We start from the raw sequence: 22,528 nt of genomic DNA on the forward strand, positions 1-22,528 counted from the left end.
CTGATAGAGCTGAAGGCACTTTTTGCTCATTCCGCTCCTTTCTCTCTCAGAATAACCTGTTTGACCTAAAACACTCTGGTAACTTTCTGTCTTGGCGAGGAAAGAGAAGGTCACACGTCGTACACTGCCGCCTAGACAGAGTCTTAAGTAACCCCGACTGGACAGAGCTCTATCCCTCCTGTAGAACCCAATACCTCCACTTTGAAGGTTCATATCACCACCCTCTACTGTCTTTCCTAGATACTACAAGGAAGAAAGGCACACGCATCTTCAGATATGACAGAAGGCTCAAAGAGAACGATGAAGTCAAGAAAATCATACAAGACATTTGGTCTATCTACTCCCACCTCAGCGTAGACACGCGCCTGACTCTCTGTAGAAAGGCCATCTCAAAAGGGAGTATAGAAACTCAGATAAATAGCCAAAAGGAAATCACATCCATCAAGCTGCAACTGGACATTGCAATGTCAGACACCTCCCAAAATCAAAACGAAAGCAAGATTCAGGAGCTGAACTTAAACCTGTTGAAGGCCTATAAGGCTGAAGAAGCCTTCTGGAAACAAAAGAGCCGTCAGCTCTGGCTCTCACTGGGGGACTCCAACACTGGGTACTTTCATGCAGTTACCAAGATGCGTCGAGCAAAGAAGAAGCTGGCTATAATTGAAGATGCTAATGGCGTACCATGGCATGAAGAAGAGCAGATCGCCAAAGTGGTCTCACAATATTATGATGAACTCTTCACGGCTTGTACATTTGACGGGAGAGCCACAGTCTCAAAAGCTCTAAGACCCTGCGTTTCAGAACAAATGAACGCGAACCTGATTAGTGATCCAACTTATGAGGAAGTAAAGAGAGCGTTATTTGCAATTTATGCTGATAAGGCACCTGGACCCGACGGATTCTCAGCGAGTTTCTTCCAGTCCAACTGGGAGATTGTGGGACCAGCAATAGTGTCAGAGATACAAAGCTTCTTCACAACGGGCATCCTCCCTGCTACCATAAATGTCACACATGTCAGGCTCATTCCAAAGGTAACAGGACCGAAAAAAGTCACAGAGTACCGACCTATAGCTCTGTGTAATTTCTTCTACAAAATCATCTCAAAGATCTTATCCTTACGCTTGAAGCCTGTCTTGGGTTCTATCATCTCCGAAAACCAGTCTGCCTTCATTCCTGGAAGAGCTATCACTGACAACGTCCTCATTACCCATGAAGTGCTCCACTACCTGAAATCATCAACAGCAGAAAAGAAGTGCCCAATGGCGGTTAAAACCGACATGAGCAAGGCGTATGACAGAGTCGAATGGGATTTTATACAACAAGTTCTACAGAGGCTAGGCTTTCATGAGAAACTGATACACCTAGTAATGCAATGTGTCACTACAGTGTCATATTCATTCCTAATAAACGAAGCAGTCTACGGCTCGGTAACCCCACAAAGAGGAATTAGGCAGGGTGATCCCATCTCCCCATATCTATTTATCCTGTGCGGAGAGGTTCTTACCGGTTTGTGCAAGGAAGCTGAGAGAACGGGTTCTTTCCAAGACATCAGAGTGGCTAGAGGAGCCCCACGACTGAACCATCTGCTTTTTGCAGATGATACGATGTTCTTCTGCTACTCTACACCCGAGGCATGTCAAGCTCTGAAAGATATACTTCTGGAATATGAAAGAGCATCAGGTCAGCAGATCAACAAAACCAAATCCTCGATAACTTTCTCCTCTAAGACCCCCACCGAAATGAAGGGGCGCGCAAAGGCTATCTTAGCTATAACCAAAGAGGGGGGTACAGGGAAGTATCTTGGGTTACCGGAGCACTTCAGAAGGAGGAAAAAGGATCTCTTCACCTCGGTGGTGGATAGAATCCGTCAGAGAGCCCAGAGCTGGTCATCACGCCACCTATCGAAAGCAGGGAAAATGGTCATGGTTAAATCAGTTCTCACAGCAATGCCATCTCACTCTATGTCGTGTTTTCAAATTCCAGTCAGCTTATGCAAATGCATACAATCAGAGCTAACAAGGTTTTGGTGGGGAGGAATTGATGAGAAGAAAAAACTATGTTGGGTGTCATGGACAAACCTTTCAAAACCAAAAGCGGCAGGTGGCTTGGGATTTAGAGATATCCAAGCCTTTAACCAGGCTCTCCTAGCTAAGATTGCATGGAGGATACTCACTGCTCCCTCTTGTCTCTTGGCAAGAATACTCACAGGGAAATACTGCCATAAGAAACCATTTCTCCAAGTCGAACTCCCAACATCATGCTCACATGGATGGAGAAGTATCTTCCACGGCAGAGACCTCCTCACACAGAACCTGGGGAAAGCCATAGGGAATGGACTAACAACACGTGTCTGGCAAGACTCTTGGATATCACTCTCAGCAGACGTCAAACCCTATGGACCAATAACAGAGGATGCAAGAGATCTACGGGTATCAGACCTTCTCACATATGACCTAAAGTGGAACGTTAAGAGAATCAAGGAACTCTTACCTGAATTGGCAGCTACAATTCAACGCTTGCAGCCGAGTCAAATGGGAGTGGAGGACGCCTTCATCTGGCAACCATTAACATCCGGTATTTACTCAACCAAATTTGGATACCACTCAGCCATGACTTCAAGAAATCACCCAAGCTCCCACGCACGAACAGTCACCATCATTGATTGGTATAAAGACGTCTGGTCAACCAAATGCTCACCAAAGCTGAAGGTTTTCCTATGGTCCATCGTACAACGAGCCCTGCCAACAGGAGTAAATCTTCAACGCAGAGGTATCACAGCGGCTGTCACCTGTCCAAGATGTGGAGGTCAAGAATCAACAACACATATCTTCTTCTCATGTACCTTCGCAAAAAGAGTCTGAAGTATACTACCTGTTGCAAATGTAGCTCACCTAGCTACAGTCCAAAGCTTCGAATCGGCTATCCTAGAGTTTCGACAGAAACCTTGCCTTCCACCCTCAGGTATCACTATAAACATCCTCCCTTGGGCATGTTGGCAGATATGGTTATCGCGAAATCTTCTCATCTTCGAAGGAAAGACCCTTACAACCGATGAAGTAGCCTCCCGAACAATAACAGCAATCAAGGAATGGATGGCTGCACAAACAACAAAAGAACCAAATCAACCATCAAAAACACCACCAACGGATCTACTTCTCTCTGAATCTATGCAACAGAACCTTACCTGCTGTTTCACGGACGCCGCCTGGAACAAAGAAACCCAAAAAGCAGGACTGGGTTGGATCTTCAAGGAGCAGAGAGTCATAATCTGCAAGGGCTCTGAGGCCATAAACTCCATTAGCTCCCCCATCTTAGCAGAGGCGCTTGCTTGTCGATCTAGCCTACGCCATGCAATCTCTATCGGTATCGAGGACCTCAACGTCTTCTCGGATAATCAAACGCTCATCAGAGCTCTAAATAGCAAGCTTGCACACAAAGAGATCTTCGGTATTGTCTCCGATATCAAAGTTCTCGCAGCTTCGTTTCACGCGATCTCCTTCTTCCATATCTCTCGCTCAAGGAACTTAGAGGCAGATAGTCTTTGCAAGTCAGTCTTGCTCGACCCATCATCTGCCATGGGCTTCTCCTTGGGCCGTTTAAGTTTAAGTTTAAATGCAATTTCACCCAACGAAATGGGCTTTGTAATGGGCTTTGTAATGGGCTGAACCCTTCCCTAATTTCTCTCTTAATATAATTTCAGTTGATCAAAAAAAAAAGAGTATTTTTTTTTTGTCAGCAACACTCTTTCTAGTGGTTTTTTTAGTGGATTCTGAGCTCATGTGCAACGTAAGGCCATGTGTAATGGAGAAGGCCCTAGTTAGGTTCTTAGTAAATATTTAATTAATAAAATTAAGCAAAATAGTGTAAAAGCATTAAGGAACGTTTTTTATGTACCTTATTTAAAAGATATTTCTTGACATCTCTTAGTTAAAAACTGTTTTTTTCTTCTTTTTTTTCTTCTAATTCCTAATTATACTAAGATACTTCCCTGACAAACTGAAATAAACATGACCTAAGGAACTTTTGGGTGCAACGAGTACTCTTTTTTTTTAACTTCCATTATGATTTCATTATTTTCTATGTTTTCTTTACTTCTATTATGATTAGTTAGCAATTATGATATGGACGCATTGCCGGTCCTGACATTATATAGGCCATAAGCTAAATAAAATTTGGGCCTAATAAATTTATAAAAGTTAAAAGAAAACAAAGAAAAATTATCAAAATGATTAAGATTCCCCTCAGGACCGGCTCACTTATTATCATGCGGTACAATTAAGGCTCATGGAGGTTTTAAAGCAGCCAATATCTAGAGGACGTCTTTTACTCAGGATAAGTCTTGGAATATTATCAACTATTCTTACTGTGTTTAAACCTATACGAGTCTCTCTCATCCTCGCTGATGAGTGATGCCTAAAAGTAGTATAGGCAATTCGTGTATATGAACCAAACAAATATGTTTTGCTAAGATTTTTGTTTCCCATAAGTATTATTACAACTATTTTCTTTAATTGTGTTAGTTGACATCCAAGCAAAAATCAGACGATCCATAAATCACCCTTGTGCCAATTTATTCACCTAGATGCGTTGGGGATTGCGATAACAATTACTAGTTTCGTCCCTGATTCTTATCAAATGTGACTGATAGATATCTACATATCTATGTTTTTCTTTAACCATACCTAACGATTCAGTAAAAAATAAAAAGAAGACAGGTTAGGATTGTTGAAACTTCTTTTGGTATGTGATTGGAAATGATTTGCACGTCTCCTGTAATGGGTTCACCTTTTAATTTTGTCACAATGCATAAACAAGTGATGCCTATTCTTTGCTTTATAGTTCCTAGATCAAGACCCCGAAGATCTTGACTTACTTGCATCTCCTAATTCTCCTTAATTTTTGCCAATTCTATATATATATATTTATAAAGCAAAGCCAAATATTTATTAGCATTTAGATGAGCATACATTACTTTCACACAATATCCATTTCTTTTTAAACACGAATAAACCAATTAGAATCTATATATCTTAAAAAATTATGAATGAGCTTTTCTCATGATTAGTGCTACAACATAAATCTATAAGGAATCTCTTGTGTCATAATTAAGACTATTTATTATTTATCAAAAACGATAATGCGTGGTGATTATAGATAAGAGCGAAAGAAGCATGAAGGTTAATTACATCTGAAAAAAAAAAAAAAAAAAAAAAAAAAAGGTTAATTACATCTGATAAAGAACGCACCGAAGAAATAAAGCTGCAAGTGGCCATAAGACTGATGTCTGAGTCGACTTACACCATATATATATATCGACAGACACATTCCAAAGTAGTGTTCCGACCAATCACCAACTACTTCACTTAGATCTGTTCGCCATATCTCACACATTTTCGTCTTCTCTCATCCTTCTACTTAGTAAAATTGGGCTTTTTTCTACGGTATTTTAATTAGTAACTTCATTTCAACTACTCCTTTTAAATAACTTCATTTTATTAGGAAAGTACTAGTTTCTAGAGACTAGAGGGTTTTTAAACTCGACGAATTTTATGAAGATAAATAATTATGAAAAATATGGCAGTGGCAGAGCAGTATTGTAGATGTTTCTCCTTATATTATATATAAAAGTAAGTCTTGAGCTACTCACAGACCATCTCATAAGTCATTATCTCCATAGCTGCAACATCTAGCATCTGGCAGTCTCAAAGCTCAGTATGTTTCGGGCTCTCCTCTTAGTCTTGTCTTATGCCCACATATTTCCTTGATACCTTATTATATCATTAGATGTGATGTTTCTAACATGCATTTTTAGATGATATATTTATCGTTTGATATCGACCGAATGCTATTATTGGACAAATTAACTATGCCATCAAATGCAACATACACGTAGTAAGGTAATTGGATTTCAACACTATGTTAATGTACTTAATTTTTCAATTCAAACTAAATGGAATTATGTGAACTAGAATATGTTATTGTATCATATGTCAAATTCCTTATAATTGCAAGAATATGAAACAAGTTGACAACAAGACAAGAATCAGAAAAGCTGTTTATAGATTACACCAGGAAAATGTAAACAAAAAAAGGTGGTACATATTTTCATGTATGTTTCAACACAAACTAAGAAGATTATGATCAATAATTGCAGATTAGTATCTTTAAAAATTCCTATCTAAGGAAAAAAACTAATAAAGAAAAGGTTGAATAAAAGGCTAATCGTTACAATCGCACTCGAAACTTCGAAAGCACTATTTGAGAGTTCTATATTCTGATACTCTCCAAGAACACCATATATAATCGCACTAAAGCATGGCCCTCCAAATATATATATATTCCTGATACCTATGTACGTATAACTTTGGGCAATGAGAAAATACTTAATATAACTCCACTAATTAAATAGATGTTCACAAAATTCATTTTTAGAAGAATACAAAACTCATAATCATTGTATAATTTAAAGAGAAAGTATTTAAATAAAAGACACTGCACATATGTATTAAAATGAGGACCGCCCAAAGCATTAGCACACAATAATGCAGAGAAAAGCATTAATAGACAATAATGCGAAAGAAAGCATTGGAAAATAAGTTAAAAGAAAAGGAGCAATTGGGAAACTTAATCAGAAGAAGACGATCACTACGTCTTTTCGTTTGTTGTATCTTTGACCATATAAATTAATGGATCCCATTCTTCACCTTTTCTTTCGACGACTACGTTCAATATGGAGCTTTCAAAAAGCCTAAAATAAGCGGTTTCGTATCGTACGTCCACACATATATATATCTAGTAGATATTATAGGTCGTTGTAGATTTTAGACATGTGTGGTTTGGTGGACAAAACTCGCATTTAGATTTTACAATCCTATATTGAGTTATGTATAGCATCTTATGAGTTCTTATCTTGTTTCTTGTAGATTTTTGCAAGATAATCCATGTTTTAAAAGTTTAGAAAATGAACTTTGGTTCATGGGATTTGTGTCCTTGTTAAGGTTTGGTCATTAAGATAACATTCTTATTAGCTTGTTAGTAATTTTCAAAACAAATTGAGTCTTACATGCATTCTAGTTTCTTCTAAAACTAAACTGTATGAGCAGTGGCGGATCTAGACACAGTTTCAGTTGGGGGCAAACTACTAAAAATAACAAAAACAACCTTGAATTGGGGGCACTTTTATGCTTATTCATCAAACTACAAACAATTTCATCAAATTAACTCTAACTTATTCAAGAAAAAAATTAAAAACAGTAGCGTGACCCCGCACCCGTATACATACGTCCGCCCCTGTGTATGAGTTAAATTGTAGTACGTAGTATGTTGATAAAAAGAAAATTTTGGGTGATAGACATAAATTTGTCGGTTCTATATTCAAGTTCAGTTATAAATCAAGTTACTGTTGTTTGGCTAGATGAAGTTGGATCCATATCTTAGACCTCATTAATAATCTGGATCGGACTAGATGCCAATATTGTCTTTCTGATTTACAGCAAAAAAACTATTGTCTTTCTAGAAGCTTAGTTTGGCTTCGGTCCAGATAGCCCCAATCAATAAAATTGAACCATATTTATTTACACTCATCAAAAATCATATTACCTTTAATAATGGAAGCGCTCATGCACGAATTTTCTTTAAAATCATTGCAAGTAATTCATCCCCAATCTCTTGCCTTTTTAAAGAAAAAAAATGGTGCACCACACGGAATTTACTTTTTGTCAGCCCAAAAGGGAAAGAAGATGTATTTATAGAATTCCCAATGCTATCTTGCACGTCTCCTATTGGCTCTTACAAAGCACATTTAAGGTTTTGGTCTAATTGAAACTATAATTATATGAATAAGATCTGTTTCATAAGCATACGTCACAAATGTATAGAATATTATGTATTTTTTTTTTTTGATCAAATATTATGTATATGTTATCGTATATGTATGCAGATAGTAGCTTATTAACATATATATTTATGTAAGTGGTTGCTTGACTCAACTTTGAAATTAGGAGTCCATTCTTTTTAACTAGAAATTCAAATCCAGTGAAGAAATAAGTTATGTCATTTCATGACTATAATATATTTCAATGTTTAATTACGGTTGATCAATAAAAAGATGTTACAAATTATGTATTTAATTAGGACATGCTTATTCTATGTTGAGTTACTTTATTTTATGATTGTAATTAATTAAAATTTGTATAGTTGGAGATATATTTTTGGGGACGATATTTTTTATAAGAGAGTAATCAACTACGTAGGCCCACATGGTCAATCAAACCAACATAGCTAACTTTAGGAGGAAAGAAACTGTTCAGATTGCTATTCCCAAATTCTTTCATCCTAATAATTCTCCCCCACGTATACAGCTCACATGAATTTTATCCTGTACTCATGCCATTAGCCACGAGTCTGAGAGGCAAACCTCGCCCAGTGAAGCGAGCGCAAACCAAGGTGTCATATAAAGGATGTTTGTATGTCTGAAAGCATTCACTCGGGCTCCTCGCTCGTTTTTCATATTTTCAATTTAGGTTCATAAAAAAAAATTGATCCACAATTGATTATATTGGATTTATAACTCATCTCTTCCTTTTGTACTTTCATGTTTTATTCTTCGGTTAGAAATAAATATGTAAAAAGATTTCATTTAGTCTTTTAATTTTCAAATTAATTTCGCATCCCTAAGCTTAGAGGTTTGGATGGCTTTTGTTGTGTTCAATTCCCATTTGGAGCCAGCCAATAATTACATGAAAATGATAGGGAATACTTAGATGTAGATGTGTATATTATTTTGTGATCCTTACTGATATCGTGAGATATTCATACCTGCCAAATGCCAAATACAGAATAATGAATCAGAACATTATGTTGACAGAGAACCGATCCTTCTCTTTTGAAAACAAAATTATAGCAAAGAAAATAATGAAAGCAAGTCCACCAGAAACAAGGTGGCAAATGGGAACACTGCAAAGGACCCAAAATATTGGCAATTATACGCACTTACATCAATAATTATTCCATGAACTAAAACAAATAATAAAATTACTTAATAAAATGGAAAAAGTAAAAATCTAACCAATAGTCTATCTACTCAACAGTGTCGGTATATCGTGACTCATTAATCATTTACATAGTTTATACTTTATAGTAATTTACATTTGGAAAGAACTCGATGCATCAACACCTCTCCTGGAGTTAGGCAACCATAAATATAAAAGTGTTTTGTTCATTTAGTTAGATTATGTGAAGATCATACGCATATTCTCAAATTTGTAAATCTTTTGTGCATCCTCTTTGGTTCTAGTTGATAAGATAGAGAAATAGGGCCCATGAATTCAGGGTAGGGTATGACAACTTGACTTAACAAACAAAAAACAAAAAAATTTATACACATATTTATATCATAAATATTTACACAAACATACACGTATAAGTTTCCGTAGAGAGAAGAATGTTCACATCACATCCTTTATTGTTAGGCCTATATAAATAGAGATAACCAAGACCATCATAACACATCATTCAATTGAAAACAAACCTTCCTGTTTCTCTATTGCTACTACTTTTAAACATAATCAAAAGAGAGAAAGAGCGAGATTGTTGATCTTAAGTTATTAAGATGGAGGAAATAAGGAAGAGAGATTGTATGGAGAAGGCAAGACCATTCATTTCAGTAGTATTGCTGCAAGTAGGGTTAGCAGGAATGGACATTCTCTCAAAAGCTGTCCTAAACAAAGGCATGAGCAATTACGTCCTTGTTGTTTACCGTCATGCGGTTGCTACCGTGGTTATGGCCCCTTTCGCCTTCTATTTCGACAAGTACTTTCTACTTTCCCTTCTTTAGATCAGCTTATTTGACAAACACAAACGTTTGGCTTGTAGTTTTAAACTTGTAGTTTTAAAACCATGGTAATAATTTTTTTTTTTGGGCAAAACCATGGTAATAAATTATCATGGTAATAGTTTTAAAACCATGGTAATAAATTATCATCTAGTTTTATCTATATTGGAAAATGGAAATCGAGTCTGCAATGCATTACAAAAGTTTTTTAACGTTTGTGTTTCCATGCTATATGATACCTATTTAATATTATTTGTGTGGTTGTGCATAGACGTTTAGTGTGTTGAAAAGATGAAAGTAGTAAAAGAAAGAATGAGGTTTGTGACGTAACTATACGATAAGATGGTGTCAAAGACAACACACTTGTAACGGTTCTATCTTTTTTTTTTTTTTTGTGGCTTCTGTCACTGTCATGCATAGAATGTGAGTACTTCCCATTTATTTTAATGTCTCTCTTGGACATGAATGCTTCAGTGATTATGATTGTAAACGCGTAACTTTGACAGAAACCACTTCGTATGAGATATATTTTTTTACCACGATTCTCAAATAAGCACAAGTCCCTTCTTAAAAAGATAACAATGATACAAAATGTGTCAAAATGGTTAAAAATATTGTTTTCATGATTGAAAAAAATTGCAACTTTCTAATGTAATTTAATGGTTATGATGTGAAAAACAGGAAGGTGAGACCAAAGATGACGTGGATGATATTTGGCAAGATAACACTTCTTGGATTACTCGAGTAATAACTTTATTTTATTCTTTAATTGTCCCACAAATCTATCTTCTTATTCACTTGAATCTGATTTATATTTCGTATCATGTATTTTTGCAATATAATAGGCCAGTGATCGATCAGAACTTATACTACTTAGGGATGAAATACACGACGGCTACATTTGCAACCGCCATGTACAATGTCCTACCTGCAATCACGTTCGTCCTTGCCTATTTATTTGGGCTTGAAAGAGTGAACCTACGTTGCATCAGGAGCGCGGGTAAGATAATTGGGACATTGGCTACAGTAGGAGGAGCTATGATCATGACTCTTGTAAAAGGCCCGGTTCTTGACCTTTTCTGGACCAAAGGAGTCTCTGCACCAAACACAACTGGGACTGATATTCACAGTGCCATCAAAGGCGCAGTTCTGGTCACTATTGGTTGTTTCAGCTATGCATGTTTCATGATTCTCCAAGTAAAGGCAATCTTTAAAAATAATAATAATAAGATATTTATCGATTGATTTTTACAAATAAGTTATTTCTTTTCAGGCTGTCACGTTGAGGACTTACCAAGCAGAACTGTCACTCACAGCTTGGATATGCCTAATGGGAACAATAGAAGGAACAGCCGTGGCACTAGTGATGGAGAAAGGAAACCCTGGCGCGTGGGCCATTGGTTGGGACACTGAACTTCTTACGGCCGCATACAGTGTAAGATTCAGACATGTCTAAGTAACTCAGTGACTCCCAGATTGTCTTGTAAATTAATTATGGTAATAAAATGGATGCAGGGGATAGTTTGCTCAGCAATCGCTTACTATGTTGGAGGAATGGTGATGAAAACTAGAGGTCCAGTGTTTGTAACAGCTTTTAGTCCTCTCTGCATGATCATAGTGGCGATTATGTCGACCGTCATCTTTGCTGAGCAGATGTACTTGGGAAGGTAAGCAAGACACCAAACAATGACACCAGGCACTAGTTTTACTAATCAGGATTTAACTATAATCTTTTTCTTTGGCAGGGTTCTTGGTGCGGTGGTTATATGTGCAGGACTCTACCTTGTGATATGGGGCAAAGGCAAAGATATTGAATATCCTTCCACGCCACAAGTAGGTGATGAATCAACACAACCAAAATTGGAACTAAGCAGAAACGTGAAGGATAGTGTTGGTCATGAAGCCATTACAATCAACAATCAAGGAGAGCAAAGAAGAACGTTTGTAGAAACAGTCTAACTGTACTATATGGTGACACAGATGTTTTGCTTGGAGGAGTTAGAACGCTCACCAGTTTCAGATGGTATCCACTATGTTTCCAGATCAATTGTAGAATAGAATTTGCTAACTACCATGGGAGGAAAATAATTGTCATAGAGTTGGAAAAAAAAATGATGGAACTATTGGATTCATGCAATAGACAATGAAAAATATGATTTGTTACAGTGTCTTCACTACAAATCATGAAGTTACCACTATCCTAAAAAGGAACTTAGTGCTTGACTATTTCACTAAAGAGATTAATAATCGCAAAAGTCAGCACATACTAGACACCATCATTCTGGTTACCATTGTCTACGAATAAGAACACAATAGTTGCTTTGGAGCTGACTTGATGGCCTACAATGTTATCTAAACAAGACGTGATAATCACACTAAGAAACAGAGTAAAGACTCTGACATACTATCTATGAGAACTGAAAATTAACTTCATCTCTAGGATGATGATGATGATGCTGATTAGTTGTGAATATATACATATATATTCATTCATCTTTTTAGTTTATGATGAATGTGAAATATATAATAGAAACAGTTCTCATATTATTTATCCAATGGAAAGGGGAAAAAAACATTAATTCTCCATTGGTTTTGAATTTACCAACAATGAGTGCAAGACCTTGCAAAGCCTGTTCAGAGCAGGTATCCTTCTTCCTTCCCGTAGATACGCCGAAGTTCCCGTGTAGCAGCTAAATAGGATTCTGAAGATAAAGATGTAATCACATAGGATTAGAATCAAGAAGACCAGCTGCTTTAGTTTAAGCAATTGAAATATATACCTTTCCATAGACGGAAAGACTTTTGGTTGATGGTCGAGCCAGTCATTGTTGGGATAACATTGAACAGCAAATCTTGTGGTGTGTTTCGGAGCTCTTGAACTATCCCGTATATTGTTTTACCATTCTCAAAGTATATATGGTTATTAGGATGCTTTGTCTTGCAACCAGCGTGCCGTTCAAACTCATATGCATTCACCACCTGGAGTCAAATAAAAACATTTTCTCTATCAAGAGGCAGGAACCATTTGCAATCTGCATAGTCCAATAAATGTAGCTCACCTTAGAGGAGTTACACGAGTCGCATCCACATTGATACCCAGAGCCCTTGATAACACCATTAAGCTCCTTCTGAAAACAGGGTAACAAGAACTATAATCCAATGCCCCTTGATAGCAATAATAAGTGAATCAGCTACTACCTCACGTGACCAAGCAATGTATTTCACTGGAACTCCATCAAGCATACCGGTAGAGAGCAGACTCCTTACATTAGAAGGAAAACTATTGCTCTGAAGTTTCTTTGACACTTTTGTTTCTTCTTTCTTCACGGAGACATCAATGCTAGTGAAGGTAGCATCTTTACCAAGCACGTTGGTTGGAGTTTCAGATAACTGAGGCGTGGAGTGAGACATCAAGAACTCGTAGCCAGAGTTATTAGCATCAACAACATCATTGGAACCACCAAAAGATATGATTCTACTCAGTCCCTTGTTACAAGACTCTTGCACAACGTTGCTGCTCCTGTTATATACACCATCCCTACCTACTAGTGTGCTTATGCTACCTTGACCCATGGATACTAAATTAGTGTCAACCTTGTCGAAAGCAAGATCAGAAGCAAAACTGTTATTATCATTGTATATATTCTCATCATTTCCCTTACTATATGGTTGCCCCATTGACATAAAGACGCTGTTCTCCCTCTCGTACCTTTCAGCGATCATATTCTCCTCTTCTTTACCAAATGCAAGACCCATGCACATGGCGTCCTCATCAACCCTATACGCATTAGTCGTGGATACAAAACTATCAGAGTCCTTCACCTGGCTAACTTTCACTTTTCTGATTCCACCGTAGCTAACTCCACTCTGTGGATCCTCCTCGAGTGTGTGTGCCATTGACAAACCAAAAGAGTGCTCAGTGTTAATGGGATGAGCGCTTCCATCATGAATATCTGCTGATCTGGTAGTTTCAATGTCAAACAACCTTTCAGTAAACAGACCAGGAGGACTAGACTGGAAACAGAAGCTGTTTCCCCAAGCAGGGACATTCGAGTTGATCACTCCAGAGAACAAGTTGCTGGTAGGAACTTCCATTGCATGTTTCTTGTTAGGAAGCAAGTCAGACTCAGAGCCATCCAAAAGCCACTGATGAGGACGCTTAGAAGCATTATCATAAGAAGCCGTCTTCCCATCACTAGGAATCTCAGAGCTCTTGCCCATCCAAAAACTTTGATTTGGAAAAGACTGTAAACAAAGATAGATAAAAGAGCTTTATCAGATATTATCATAAGTAGAATACAGCTTTGTTTTGAAATTGATGATGCAAAGAGCAAAATAAAAATAAAACTACGAACTGTGGACCCCGGGTGAAACTCTGATACCCACATGAATCATAAAGAGCTTCTCTCTGGAGTATATTATTATTCATTTTCAGTAAAGTTTCTGCCCCCACAGAAGTAAAATATCTTTAACAAGAAGCTACAACAAACTTGACTATAAAAAAAGCCATACCATGTTTCTCAATTGTTCTCCGAGGTTTACTTCTAATGAACACTTCAAGCCTATCCTCGAAGCAGCAATGCAGACCTTCAGAATCGAAATTGGAGTTGAAGCACGTGCGGCTAACATAGAGAATATAATCAAAGTTAACATTTTTAAGAGAAAGATTATACAGAAAATATATATATAACCAGATATCAACAACTCATACCGACTCTTTTAGAACTTGGAAATCGCGAAACAGTGACAAGAGTTGAGCAACCCTAAAAAGCGAAACAAAAGAACTAAAGACCAATACACACTGCAATATTTTAGACACCTGTGGTCTATCAGTAAGACCTTTGTTATCGCGAAAGTTCACTGGAGAGAGAGAGAGAGAGAGCGATCGGAAATATCGCCGGCGAAGTGTGACCAAAACCACCACTGCGATTTTAAATAGTTTTTATAATTTTCGATGAAGTCGTCTCGGAATAATAACCTTTTTGACTTTATTTTTTTTGGCTCTGGAGATATTTATTAACTGCTCTGCACGACTATTAGAGAAAGCTCAAGTGATTTGGGCTTTCTTATATAGGCCCATCATGAAGTTTCGCTAATTGTCTTAGAAGAGAAAATTAATATTATTATATTCCTTTTTGTAACTTTTGTGTAAGCGCTCTATTCTTTTACACAAAATTTAGCTGATATAGGGAAACTATAAAGCAAAGTTAACCCAATATTAAAATTAAATTAAAAATCTTGCTTTTGCCAATATGAAAGCTCCATCATCCAATCGTAGAAGTCCACGTGTCATCTCTTCTTTGGCAACATGAAAACGTCCAAAGGGTAAATAATAAATCAAGAAACACATGATATAAGTCTAGGTTGTGTGTCTATACAACTTTGTGCTCGTGTGAGCAATAAGATCTCTTCAGCCTGGACTTTCCCGTGGCATGTGTATGGCAACACCGGGTTGGGACGATGGTTCTGGTTGTTCGGTTTAGTCTTCCGGTTTGATTGATTTAGAGTTAAATCGATATGAACTGAAAAGAGAGATTGAACCGGTCTGTGGTCCGAGAATCTCGACTCTCCCCTAGTGTACCAAATTTGTTTCATCCCGTCACCTTTCCACAATATTCGATCACACCTGAAATAAATGATTAAGGGAAATAACGTTAGAGAAAAAAAACTACACCAACTTAAGGTTAAATCACAACATTATCAAATTCATTTATTTCGATGATAGAAGCTTACCACGCTGGTGTTCTTCGTTTTTCTTTTGATTTTTCGGTCTGGGCAACGTAATTATCAGAATTTATAAGGTACTTATAGGTTGGTGCGAAATAAATCCTTCCTTCTTCCCATCCTTGAAAAACTCTACCAGCTCTTTGTTCTATCTTTAGCTGCAAAGGAAAAAAGAAAGTAACATGTGTTAGCTCAACTCCTCTTAATTAAACAAGTAATTATATAAACAAAAAATAATAATTATTAACCTGATCTTTCTCTAGAAGTGCTTCCCAATCATTATTATTAAGCTGTTCATGCACGTCACTGCTGGCCCTTAGCCGATAATTCAAATCGCCTAGCCATATTACTTTACTGTAACACAAAGCAATAAACAAGTTAATAATGGAACTTCATGTTAAAAATAAATTAAAAATTCATTTTGGACTTTACTTACTCATGGTCCATTATTGTCTCGGGTCGAGAATCTTTAGAAGAGCGCGAAAATCTTGTCCTCTTTAATATCTCGGTCACATCTAAGTTTCTTCTGACCTCGTCGCCTTCTTTTTCTCCAGACGTAAGATGCGTACAAACAAAGCATAGACTCGTCTCATGCACTGACATGCTGATGGATATCGAGCCCTACACAAGGTTGCATCGTTAGCTATTGAGCATGGAAATATTATAAAATCAGCGTTATAATTTAAATTTCTTATATGCATATATTAGACTAACCTTGTTTCCAAGATATCCCATGATGCCACGACCAACGCATGAAACCTTGAGATTGGTAATATGTTTCCGGAGATCATCTCTAACCCACACACACAAAAAGATCCCCACCATCTGTTTACTCGCTGCAAGGGAATATCCTTGAGGCGTGGTCGAGTTGCATGAAACTGGGTTATCATCCGAAATATTGGAGAAGCTGAGACGGGGCTGTTGTGATGATTTCGTAAGTTCGAAGGAGGTTCTGTAGTTTTTAGAAAGTTGGAGGTCATTTTGTGATAAGTTGTGGTTGTTATTGTTCAAGGCTTCTCGGATAAGAGACAGCCACTTGGCCACAGGACCATTATCCTCGGCGCCTAGTACGTTACCAGCATTTAGCGGGACGATTTCTTGAAACCTAAACAAAACAAATAAAAGATGATATTAATTGATTATATAAAACTAACAATACATTAAAGGTAAGAAAAGTTTAATTATCATGATTATATGCATACCCTAGCACGTAAATGTCGGCATCTGCGGGAGATTGAAGCCAATCTTTTAAGTCTAATCCATCATGTGGCGACTTCCCTCCCACGTTCCATGTCCCGACGAACATTCTAATCATCAACAATTAAAAATAACAAAGTGAATAACCATAGCTAATTATGAACATAAAGGTATATATCGGTTAACATTAAAATTATTTATTACTTGAGATCAAGTTTGTCATCGACACGTGTCACATGCTGTTCACCGGTTGATTGTTTTAAATCCCCATTTCCTTGTCCCAACAAACCTATTCCAACCATACAACATAAACAAAATCAATTAATTACGTGAATAATTAGTCTTTAAAAAAAATTATAATCAAACAAAGATAGGTATGTATAAAACAGAAACTGGTGAATTGATAATAGCAAGTACACCTAAAACTGAAGACTTTTTTAACTTAACATCCTAAACCTAATCTCTTACACTACACGTTACAACTAATCTCATTTTTTACTTACTTTCTACCACGATTTTCAAGGGGAAATCTCGGTTCCTTTTCAACGTTTATATGCCCTCGTTGTTTAACACAGATGACTAATCCTACGGCTAGCAATGAACCAAGGCCTTGGTACGGAGACTGTACCAAGTCGAGTACAATAAATACGACGCCATTTTCGATGCCCCAAAACTATATTAAAAATAAAATTCATGAGCTGTTTAATATTAATAACTATTTTTACCTGGAAACTTCGCCGGCATGATCTTGTAATAATCCCCGTCGGAGCAACTTTTCCTCCTCGATTGAGTTGGCTCCATCTTCCCTGGAACAAATAGAAACCTCCGTTAAGTCCATCAGAAATTAAAAAAACGGCGGGATGTCTAGAAACAAAGATCTAAAACGTCACGGTGTTCAGAGTCAAAGATCCAAAACGGCATGAGTCAATCTCTGACCTTTGACTGGGTAATCGGAGTGAAACTCGTAAGCGCCGCTACGTAAGTTTAGCCACTTCCTAACGACGGTTCTTGGCCAAGAAGACTGTAAAACACAGCCGTTTTTAGCAAAAGCGATACACGATAAGAGTCATAAAGAAGACCAAAGGTAGTTCAAGAACCTACCTTAGATTTCAAGATCTTCCCCATATTTCTATAAACGAACGGTCTGCCGTTTTTTGCGCCACCGTTGTTTGTACAAAGTCAAGAGCCAGAATCCGAGGATGATATAGGATGAGGATCTGGTAATTAAAAGACAAGCAAGATATTAGTACGCGTAAGAGAAAGCGAAATTAAACGAAAAATAATGACTGAAAAATAAGAATATTACTTGTTGTGCAATTTGGATCCAATCAAATATCAAAAAAGACAAAAACCAAATCATAAAATAAGAAAACACAGACAAAATGAACCCAAAAATAATACTAGTAGCGAAGAAGTTCAACGGGAAATAGAAAAAAACCTAGTTGCAGGAGAATCTGAGACACATATTAAACAACCAGAAAAATAATCATGTTGTGAAGTCTTAAACTCTTAATTAAGGAGAAAATTATAGAACCATGTTGTATAATATAATAAACACATGTCAAGAAGAGGAAGAAGCCATGTTCACATGTGTGTGTACCTAAGTATAATAGGAAGAACTCATATTTGCAATAACGAGATGAATTTGATCATTTTGATAAATGAGAGGGAAGAATAATGAAATGAAAAACACTTGTTTAAAGTCACTTTTATGTGGTAAGGTGGTGAAGGAGAAAATAAGGAAACAGAACTGTCATGAAGAAGGAAAAAACAGAGCAAGTAAGGTAGACGAAAGCACGCTGAAAATTCAAGCGAAGACATTAGTGAGTTCAGACAAGAAACAGCTTGTCTGAAAACGACTTCGTCAACGAACAAAATCCAAAACTGCACGAGTTATAAGCCGCAGTAAATAATTGTACGCTTGAAGTGAAAGGCTATACTTACATGAGTATGTGCTATATAAAGCAAGATTTTGTGAACGGAAATGGAGAAGGGCCAGTTTAACTTTGGGTGTTTTATCTTTTGAAAAAGAGAAAGTTGTCAGAGAAAAGTTGTGAAGGATGATAGAGAGACGTTATGCACTTATACGGCGACGTTTTGAGGGGTCGTGGTCTGTGGAGGAGAAGAACGAGTGCAAATGGGCGTCTGTCTATGGAATTTATAAAAAAGATGTGTTATGGTGCGAGGTGGACTGATTGGACCAATTTATTCAATATTTAATATGTGATATTTTAATATTTAATGATACTTTACATTAACAACCTAAACAAGGTTTATACAAAAGTGAAAAGGGATGGGATGAATAGAAGAGAGTTATGGTAATTGTGTTAATTAGCAAGGTTGCAAGAAAAAATCTTATGCAAATTTTTTTAAATTTTAAATTTTATATTGGTTCAAATATAGATCTAACTACATTAGCTGGCGAGGCAATTTTGCATTGGATTTGGATACCCATATATATTCCTTCCGTTTCCAAAAGTAAGATTTTCTAAAGTATACACGCTTATCAAAAATTTAATAAATGTTTATAATTTAATTTATTTTTTTATTTTATTATACACTTTCCAATAACTTTCCACCAATAAAATTTAATCAAATCAAATATTTTCGTTCCTCAAAAGTATAAAAAAATACTTTAATAATATAGAAAATCTATCTTTGTGGAACAAGAAAAAAATTTAAAAAATCTTACTTTCGGGAACAGAGAGTATATATATAGCTTTTGGGAGATCTATATTGTGTGAATCAAGAAGAAGTTAAGTACTACTTATGTACTCCCATGATATATTGATTATTCCAAGCTTCCATATCTTCTTTTATTTGCCGACTTTTACGAAAATTAACTGAATGCATATTGCATCTTAAAGTTTGTATTGGTTGGGGTAAATTTGTAAAATCATAATTTACAAAATATATTTGCAAAATCAGGTTTAGAAAGAAAGAAAAAATAATTGTTTTCTCTTAGTTGAAAAAAAAAAAAGAAAGAAAGAAAAAATATAGATAAGAAGCAATTATTTGTATAAATATGAAAATGGATAAGAAAATATAAATCCTTTTGAGATATTGACCAGACTACAACTGTAATGCATCCATCAATTCAAGTTTGAAAGCTTAATTTTGATATACTCGTAGATTTAATGATAAAAAGTTGTATCAGACAAAATTAGCTGCCCTTTGTAAAATTTATCTTTGAAAAACTTACTAATTCAAATTTGAATTAGAATGCTTTCAGGAAAATGCAGTTTGTTCTCAAATATTTGTTTAAAAAAATTATTTGTAAAGAGATTTATATCTAGAGGTTTCAAAATAGGCTGTCATTAACGTGAAGATAAGAAAAAAATCCACAAAACAGGCTATGATTAAGAAAGATAACTAAGCTGTGGAAAATAAAGGAAATTAGCTTACATATGTATGTACCCTATTGATTTATAATAATATCTTGGCACGGTAAGCCCTAGCCGATTAAAAAATCACTTTGTATTTTAAAAGCTTGTAGGCTTTTTCGGTACTACTTTGAGTTTCACAAAGTATTAGCAGCATGGTTTGGATACAAAATATTGACCTAATAATTGAATCATATATGAAAAAATAATTAAAAAGCTAATAGTCTTAAATGAAAGGTCAATGGCTAGTAAGTTTCAATTCGTGAATAATGCGTGATTGTGAGTCGCTTAAAATCACAGAACCTAAGTTATTTCTAGCGTGCATACATTTTTATCGTAATATGAAATAAATATTAGGAATCTACTTATGTAGGAATCTACTTATGTAATAGAGTAGATCTCCTAAAGTATTGAGCAGCGGTTTGTATGGTTGACTTCTTAGAATAAGTTTCACATTAAGCCCACGGTTTTGTTTTAGCATTGAATTTATGAATATAATAAAACTATATGAATTTACTTAAAATAAGAAATTAACTAGTTCTACGACTAACTATGAGCTCAAGTACTCTTTCGAAACTAGAGATTTGAATAGATGAAAACAGAGATCAAAAGAGTTAGCTAACCCTTTTAGCACAATCTAACATGTGACATTTTGACTCACAAAATTTGGATTTCCAAATACGAACAAATCTTTAGTTTTTGTTTTACTCAAAAAAAAAGAAAAGAAAACAAGATGCTTTTTTCTGACGTGGTAAAAAACCTCAAATAAAACTGAAATTTGGCACGGTACATGTCTTGGTCAAATCAGTTAAGTTCTTTTGAAAATGTGTTATATTCTACCTTTATCTTCAAACTTGCTGTTGCAAAAACAAAATGAAACTTGCAACTTGCTATTTTTCCATAAATGATAACAATTAGAACCATTTTTTTCCAAATAGAACCACTTTGTCTACAAAGATTTTCTTTTAACTTACTCAGCAATCAGCATACAATATTCACGTATTTACTGACATAAGTGACTAAAAGTTAAGAGGTATACCGTAGTAAAAGTGTTCATTTGTGACATTCAATAGAACTGGAACCATTGTTAGTTGAGGACTGAAAAAAAGAACTGCATTGATTATATACAAACGGAAAAATATTATCATCTTTGATGATTTTTTTTTTGGACAACAAATACTTCATTGCAGGAAAAAGTTTAGTACAGAATAGGAAATTCAAGTAGACGAGCGTTTCTCGTTATGGAGTCTGCTTTAACATTACATGTTCTTGAAAAGGTTCTCGAAACATGAGAGAAAAAACAAACAAACATAAAAGATAAGGATAGGAACTCGATATCCTTGAGAACTCCATAAAGTTCCATAGGACAAGTCTTCAGAGTTGATAGCTCTAATGAGCTCCATCTCTGATAAAATTGTTTAAGTGTTCAATAAAATAAGGAGTAGTTTAAGTAGAAGAAGTAAATCACATTATGGGATTGTTTGCATACTTAAAACGTGTACGAACAACAATCTTAAGGAATTTTTAGGTTAAGCCAATTATTATCTTTACACCCAATATACGATGCTAGTGGACTGTCTTTCATAAATAATAACGTTAATATGTATAGTTATGCACCATTAACAACAAAAATAAAAAGAATGATATTAATTAGAACGTTTTATTGTTAAATTTTATTAGAGCCATTCACAAACAGCTATATGTGTGTGTTGATAGAAATACCTCGGAGAAATAATAACTTTGAAGGCCCCTTTTTGACTAACCCACAGAAAAAACCTACGAATTAATCGTCATCGTGCTTCAAACTCAGACATGTGTTCCACTCCTTTATTATTATAAGTCTCGAGTACAAATCAGAATCCCACAAAATAAGCATTTTAATATAACAAAATCACATAATCTCAGACGACACGTCCTGGTTTATCCACGGTCCGAATGTTAACCCAACATATATAGATGAGGTAGGTTAAATTCTCGCATTTCTTGATCTCATGTCCTTTTCACCCATTGAGATGAATCATATGATCTTACCGATCCATTTAAAAGGAAAGATGAAGATTCATGTTCCCCAAGGTAACCTCTCCTCTAATGCGGATTAGTTTAGACCATGATTAACTCGGGGTTCTTAGAGAAAGTTAAAAAACGGTTTCTTAACTTTTAACTAAAAAAACTAAGAACCGGTTCTTAAAGTCCTTATTTAAGAATCGATTCTTAGCTTTTTTAGTTAAAAGTTAAGAAACAGTTTCTTAACTTCCGCTAAGAACCACGTCCTAAGAATCCGGGATTAATCATGTTCTTATTATTCTATTTTCTTCTTTCGGAGTTTTAGATGTTTGACTAGTCGAAGAAGCTTCCAATGATTTTATCGCTTATTTATATCTCCCTTTGGTTA

At 35.9% G+C, this 22,528-nt stretch overlaps 4 protein-coding genes across 9 annotated transcripts; 2 read left to right on the forward strand and 2 right to left on the reverse strand.

Moving 5' to 3' along the window:
- Nucleotides 1-464: 464 nt before the first annotated feature.
- Nucleotides 465-3,665, forward strand: LOC111205592. Its single transcript, XM_022701677.2, has 2 exons — nt 465-2,838; nt 2,887-3,665. Exons 1-2 carry the CDS (start codon nt 465-467, stop codon nt 3,663-3,665), a joined length of 3,153 nt encoding a protein of 1,050 aa, XP_022557398.2.
- A 5,827-nt stretch (nt 3,666-9,492) lies between these two features.
- LOC106396599 (WAT1-related protein At2g37460) lies at nt 9,493-11,997 on the forward strand. 2 transcript variants are annotated; one of them, XM_048756516.1, is made up of 6 exons: nt 9,493-9,810; nt 10,514-10,576; nt 10,678-11,035; nt 11,106-11,267; nt 11,348-11,499; nt 11,578-11,997. In XM_048756516.1, exons 1-6 carry the CDS (start codon nt 9,611-9,613, stop codon nt 11,789-11,791), a joined length of 1,149 nt encoding a protein of 382 aa, XP_048612473.1. In that variant the 5' UTR covers nt 9,493-9,610; the 3' UTR covers nt 11,792-11,997. The 2 variants fall into 2 exon arrangements, with proteins under 2 accessions (XP_048612473.1, XP_013692489.1); XM_013837035.3 differs by having other exon boundaries at nt 9,495-9,810; nt 10,678-11,029.
- A 259-nt stretch (nt 11,998-12,256) lies between these two features.
- LOC106392305 lies at nt 12,257-14,804 on the reverse strand. 4 transcript variants are annotated; one of them, XM_048756511.1, is made up of 7 exons: nt 14,672-14,804; nt 14,544-14,595; nt 14,345-14,454; nt 13,031-14,077; nt 12,892-12,960; nt 12,613-12,811; nt 12,257-12,534 (listed from the first exon to the last, which is right to left on the reverse strand). In XM_048756511.1, exons 3-7 carry the CDS (start codon nt 14,345-14,347, stop codon nt 12,467-12,469), a joined length of 1,386 nt encoding a protein of 461 aa, XP_048612468.1. In that variant the 5' UTR covers nt 14,348-14,454; nt 14,544-14,595; nt 14,672-14,804; the 3' UTR covers nt 12,257-12,466. The 4 variants fall into 4 exon arrangements, with proteins under 4 accessions (XP_048612468.1, XP_048612471.1, XP_048612472.1 ...); XM_048756514.1 differs by lacking the exon at nt 14,544-14,595 and having other exon boundaries at nt 14,672-14,802; XM_048756515.1 differs by lacking the exon at nt 14,544-14,595 and having other exon boundaries at nt 14,345-14,419; nt 14,672-14,801.
- Nucleotides 14,805-15,056: 252 nt separating this feature from the next.
- Nucleotides 15,057-18,880, reverse strand: LOC106391621 (type I inositol polyphosphate 5-phosphatase 8). Of its 2 annotated transcripts, none has more exons than XM_013832306.3 (11): nt 18,698-18,880; nt 17,855-17,970; nt 17,690-17,774; nt 17,479-17,559; nt 16,958-17,042; nt 16,759-16,863; nt 16,271-16,661; nt 15,993-16,177; nt 15,805-15,910; nt 15,566-15,714; nt 15,057-15,458 (listed from the first exon to the last, which is right to left on the reverse strand). In XM_013832306.3, the coding sequence occupies exons 2-11, from the start codon at nt 17,876-17,878 to the stop codon at nt 15,170-15,172; spliced, it is 1,500 nt and encodes a 499-aa protein (XP_013687760.2). In that variant the 5' UTR covers nt 17,879-17,970; nt 18,698-18,880; the 3' UTR covers nt 15,057-15,169. The 2 variants fall into 2 exon arrangements, with proteins under 2 accessions (XP_013687760.2, XP_013687759.2); XM_013832305.3 differs by lacking the exon at nt 18,698-18,880 and adding an exon at nt 18,354-18,652.
- Between the last annotated feature and the right edge of the window lie 3,648 nt (nt 18,881-22,528).

The sequence above is a fragment of the Brassica napus genome, chromosome C4 (genome assembly GCF_020379485.1).
Source record: "Brassica napus cultivar Da-Ae chromosome C4, Da-Ae, whole genome shotgun sequence".
In the NCBI taxonomy this organism is placed as follows: Eukaryota; Viridiplantae; Streptophyta; class Magnoliopsida; order Brassicales; family Brassicaceae; genus Brassica; species Brassica napus.

What these genes read in the sequence shown, in the direction of transcription:
- LOC111205592 (XM_022701677.2), top strand. Translation starts at nt 465, where the DNA reads ATGTCAGACACCTCCCAAAATCAAAACGAAAGCAAGATTCAGGAGCTG. An exon ending in AACACATATCTTCTTCTCAT is followed by an intron (nt 2,839 to 2,886) that starts GTACCTTCGCAA and finishes TTGCAAATGTAG; the next exon opens with CTCACCTAGCTACAGTCCAA.
- LOC106396599 (XM_048756516.1), top strand. Translation starts at nt 9,611, where the DNA reads ATGGAGGAAATAAGGAAGAGAGATTGTATGGAGAAGGCAAGACCATTC. An exon ending in TCATGATTCTCCAAGTAAAG is followed by an intron (nt 11,036 to 11,105) that starts GCAATCTTTAAA and finishes ATTTCTTTTCAG; the next exon opens with GCTGTCACGTTGAGGACTTA. An exon ending in GAGCAGATGTACTTGGGAAG is followed by an intron (nt 11,500 to 11,577) that starts GTAAGCAAGACA and finishes TTTCTTTGGCAG; the next exon opens with GGTTCTTGGTGCGGTGGTTA.
- LOC106392305 (XM_048756511.1), bottom strand. An exon ending in ACTCGTGTAACTCCTCTAAG is followed by an intron (nt 12,812 to 12,891) that starts GTGAGCTACATT and finishes ATTTGACTCCAG; the next exon opens with GTGGTGAATGCATATGAGTT. An exon ending in GTCTTTCCGTCTATGGAAAG is followed by an intron (nt 12,535 to 12,612) that starts GTATATATTTCA and finishes CTTTATCTTCAG; the next exon opens with AATCCTATTTAGCTGCTACA.
- LOC106391621 (XM_013832306.3), bottom strand. Translation starts at nt 17,878, where the DNA reads ATGGGGAAGATCTTGAAATCTAAG. An exon ending in CATGCCGGCGAAGTTTCCAG is followed by an intron (nt 17,043 to 17,478) that starts GTAAAAATAGTT and finishes TGGTTGGAATAG; the next exon opens with GTTTGTTGGGACAAGGAAAT. An exon ending in CACTTCTAGAGAAAGATCAG is followed by an intron (nt 15,715 to 15,804) that starts GTTAATAATTAT and finishes TTTCCTTTGCAG; the next exon opens with CTAAAGATAGAACAAAGAGC.